The sequence below is a fragment of the Ictalurus punctatus genome, chromosome 19, assembly GCF_001660625.3.
Source record: "Ictalurus punctatus breed USDA103 chromosome 19, Coco_2.0, whole genome shotgun sequence".
Classification (NCBI taxonomy): Eukaryota; Metazoa; Chordata; class Actinopteri; order Siluriformes; family Ictaluridae; genus Ictalurus; species Ictalurus punctatus.
In genome coordinates, this window is record NC_030434.2 from 24,853,938 (window position 1) to 24,858,937 (window position 5,000).

Genomic DNA, 5,000 nt, shown 5'->3' on the forward strand with positions numbered 1-5,000 from the left:
CCGACATTCACCGTCACACGCCGACATTCACCATCACACGCCGACATTCACCACCACACGCCGACATTCACCATCACACGCCGACATTCACCATCACACACCCACATTCACCGTCACACGCCGACATTCACCGTCACACGCCGACATTCACCATCACACACCCACATTCACCATCACACACCGACATTCACCATCACACGCCCACATTCACCGTCACTCGCCCACATTCACCGTCACACTCCCACATTCACCGTCACACGCCGACATTCACCGTCACACGCCGACATTCACCGTCACACGCCCACATTCACCGTCACACGCCGACATTCACCGTCACACGCCGACATTCACCGTCACACTCCGACATTCACCGTCACACGCCCACATTCACCATCACACGCCGACACTCACCATCACACGCCGACATTCACCACCACACGCCCACATTCTCCGTCACACGCCGACATTCACCGTCACACGCCGACATTCACCGTCACACGCCCACATTCACCGTCACACGCCGACATTCACCATCACACGCCGTCATTCACCATCACACGCCCACATTCACCGTCACACGCCGACATTCACCATCACACACACCGACATTCACCATCACACGCCGACATTCACCATCACACGCCCACATTCACCATCACACGCCGACATTCACCGTCACACGCCGACATTCACCATCACACGCCGACATTCACCGTCACACTCCGACATTCACCACCACACGCCCACATTCACCGTCACTCGCCCACATTCACCGTCACACGCCGACATTCACCATCACACGCCGACACTCACCGTCACACACGCACATTCACCATCACACGGCGACATTCTCCATCACACGCCCACATTCACCATCACACGCCGACACTCACCATCACACGCCGACATTCACCATCACACGGCGACATTCTCCATCACACGCCCACATTCACCATCACACACGCACATTCTCCATCACACGCCGACATTCACCATCTCCATTAATATTGGAATGTTAGTGTTTGATAGTTATGAGTGTTCATGTTTGATGGTAGTGAATGTTGGTGTTTGATGATGAATGTTACTAATATTGATATTGTAGTAATTGTTCAAGTGTTTAAAAGATTAAAGGGGAGGAAAACTACTGAAGTGGAGCTCAACTGAGGAAAACGTACAAACGTGGATTGGAAAATGACGCCAGTGACACGACACCATAATGAAGGAACACTGAATTCTTCACATACTGCATTCTGATGATTAAATGAAGACACGTTTGGAGCGGACACCTGTGAGGCCAGAGAGAATCTCCTTCGACCTCACTGAGAGAGTCTCTCTTCGAACCTGGTGTTTGTTTTTCGGCTCAACGACGTTTTGAAATTCTTTCATTCTCAGTACTGAGGTTTGTTGGAGGTCTATTTCCCATCATCACCTCTCAGAGTAACAGTTTCTTCACCGTCATCCCGTTTAGATAATAATTAAAGGCTTAATTAGCTTTTAGACGGATAATTGGTTTGACATTTGCAGACAGACAGTGAGTGAGGTGTCTGCGCTCTCAGAGGACACGAGCTGAAGTGTTCGAGTCAGACGTCAAGTCAGTGTCAGTATGACGGGAGAGAAGGAGAAGAGACTCGCGAACATCAGACACAGCTCACACTCTCTACTCGCTCCATCGCTCTGGGGTTTATTAATCCCTGTTTTTACACTTTCATCTTTCTCGTGAACATCAACAACACGTGAAAGGAACAGGACGGAGGATGGTATAAATGAGAGGGAGAGAAGACACTCTGTCCTGCAGGATGTGATGAAGACACTACAGGATCAAAATCTACAATCAGCCTACAACGTCTACTTCCTGTCACTTACTCATAACTTAGAGACAGATTCTAACTTCACTACACTAACTACAGGCCTGTCTTACACACAGTGCAGTCACACGAAGGGCTGGTGAATGTCGGCGTTTGATGGTGGGTTAGGTATAAACTCGTACGTTTAAAATCTATATCCTGAATTTACATATTCCTGTAAAGCTGCTTTGAGACAACGTCCATTGTTAAAAGCGCAACACAAATAAAACTGAATTGTAATGCTGGTTTGTGTCTTCCGGGGATAATATAACAATAAGTTTTACTCCGATTAGATTCGTTACCAAAATCAGTGTGAAATCATTTCTCCGCTCGTTACTGAAGAAAATGAAAATACAGAAAATTCCCGCTCTGATTTCAAGAGTTTGCCCTCTAAGTTTTAAGACATACCCTAACCCTAACCCTAACCCTAACCCTAACCCTAAGTTTTAAGACCCTAACCCTAACCCTAACCCCTAACCCTAACCCTTTAGGTCATAAATCAGAATCAGACAACACACACACACACACACACACACATTATTCAATCACAATTTAATTAAATTACATAATGAATCATACTGTAATTAATCACACAAATAATTCACACTGTTTATTAATTAAACTCTATTTACTCACACCAGCTATTCAAGCCCACTGTAATTAATCCTACTCTCATAATCACACTCTAAATAATCAACCACAGAATAATTAATCAATCACTCCGTAACGAATCTCACTGTAATCAATCACACTGATTCATCACACTGTGCTGAATCAGTGTGACTGTAATCAATCACGCTGCAATGAATCAATCACACAAGAAGGAACCATCAAAACTAGTTTATTCTAAATGCCTCTCTGAAATGGAATCAACCAAAGCGCGCACGCACACACACACACACACACACACACACACACACACACACACACACAGGACATGATAGGAGAGTGTAGAGCAGAGAGATTGATGATGAATTTAATTGAACACATCAAACTGACGGAAAACCAATAGGATGAAATGGAGTTAAATAAAGGTCCACACACACACACACACACACACACACACACACACACACACACACACACACACACAGAGTCAGTGTTACCTAGTTTGGGCAGGGGGTATGTGACTCTGAAGTAATCCTGATAGAAGTCGAGGAGGCTCTTGGTGATGTGCAGGGCGTAATCTCCCGATCCGCTCTGAATGGCATCGAGCCGAGCAAACAGTCGTATCTGCTCACACACACACACACACACACACACACACACACACACACACACACACACACACACACAATAAAGTCTCGTTAGTTATCTGATCTGGAACTGGTGATGAAAGCTTCATTATTTAATGAAACACTGATAGAAATGTGAGGAATTTCCTGCTGATCAATAAAACTGCGGAAGCTCCCGAGGAACACGAAGAGCGAAACTTCTACAAGATCAGACCTCATCAGACACCTGGACAACCTGCAGCTACTATCGCTCTTTCCACAGGGAAACCGGTTTAAACTCGAACAAACGAGAAGCCCGATCTGCTCGCTGACTTCAGTGCAGCTTCACTGAGGACCTTCGAGAAGACCTGAATCTGATCTAATCTGATCAGATCTGATCTCGTTTAATCTGCAGGACAAGTCAGTGAATCCGCCTCTCCACGCCGCCTCACAACTCGATTCATTCGAACAAATCCCACTCGTAACTGAATCACTGAATCAGGAGAAGCGACTCCACTGCTGCCAGAGAGACGCGTCCAGGTCATTAACCTGTCACCTGGACATCCAGGAGATCTTCCCCCAGACTCCTTCACTCTGATCTCCTGTCCCTAAAGCCCTCTGCTCCTCTCTCACAGCCCCGGTGTGTCTGTTTCGACGCGGTGAGACTCTACAGCTCGCAGCATTTTATCACCGAACAGAGCGAGAAAAGAAGTAAAGAGAGAAGGAGAGTGAACGAATACGAGGTGTCACGCGCTCCCTCTGTAAAAATGATGGTTCTGCTCCATAAGCCGAGGGCTAATGCACGACTGTTTCTGCACCGCCATCAATCCCGCCAGAACCAAAGGCTTCATCTGACGCTCTCTCTCTCTCACACACACACACACACACACACAGCAGGTAAAGAAAAACACATTGTTTCACAGCATCTCCGACGTCACGTTTCACTTCTGAATGAATTTCATTCTAGAAATATTCCGGATTTAACGGCTGCAGGAGGGGAAGCGAGAAAAAAAATTTAAAAAAATATTTAAAAATCACAGAATGCAAATTAATTCTGAATTATTTCGCCTCGGGGAGAATTAATTAGTCATGATTTTCCACATGCTGGTCATTTTTCTCTTTTTTTCTCTCGTTTTCGTGTCTCGGGACTCTAATGGAGTTAATTGGACTGGAATAGAGCGGCTCGGAGTCTGTTATCGACTGGAGGATAACGACACCAGACGAAGCTCGGAGGATCTGCACGGCTCGTAGCTCACGGACGAGTGCAACAGAATGAAGTGTCTTAGAACTCACCGAGTCACAAAATCAACCCAAGCACCAATCCATCCTCCCACACACACACACACACACACACACATGCAGGAAGACAGAATTCCTCGGGGCTCTGATTCACACGAGCTGCCTTGACACACAGACTGGAAGGAAGCAGTGAAAGGCCGTGGCTCTGTAAATATTTCTCCAGTTTCACTAAAAGTGCGAACCAGAGACACGTTTCTATGGCAGCAGCTCGAGCGTGTCCACTTACTGACTCTAAATCCGTACGCCGTATCACACAGCATCAGTTTTTCAGATGATTTACATACTGCACTTTTTTTTTCTCCAAATCTTTTATCCATGTACCTCAAACCCTTCAGTGTTTCAGTGCTTTTCATCTCTAACTCACACTATTCCTGTTACATTTACTGTTGCTGTTAAAGTCACTGATAAATACAGCGGCACTCCAAATGATTCACCCCCAGTGCAAATCAGGTTTAGAGTCAGAATGTACAGACGTTCGGCGGTTTGCGATGAACACATCAAACAACAGCGAGTGAAATAGTTCAACACGATGAATACTTGGAGCGGTTTCCCCAAATTCAACTGAAAATGCAACTTATAACGACTTCTCCAGTTTCAGAATTATTCACCCCCTATCATGGCGAGCGTCTTTAGTACTCAGTAG

General features: G+C 45.9%; 1 protein-coding gene across 1 annotated transcript in view; it reads right to left on the minus strand.

The window, feature by feature from the left end:
* Positions 1-5,000, minus strand: part of LOC108279600 (thyrotropin-releasing hormone-degrading ectoenzyme) — a 63,596-nt gene that overhangs the window by 52,629 nt on the left and 5,967 nt on the right. The window contains exon 4 of the mRNA XM_053688417.1: positions 2,951-3,077. Coding sequence (XP_053544392.1) covers positions 2,951-3,077 — 127 coding nt within the window. The remainder of the gene's footprint in view (positions 1-2,950; positions 3,078-5,000) is intronic.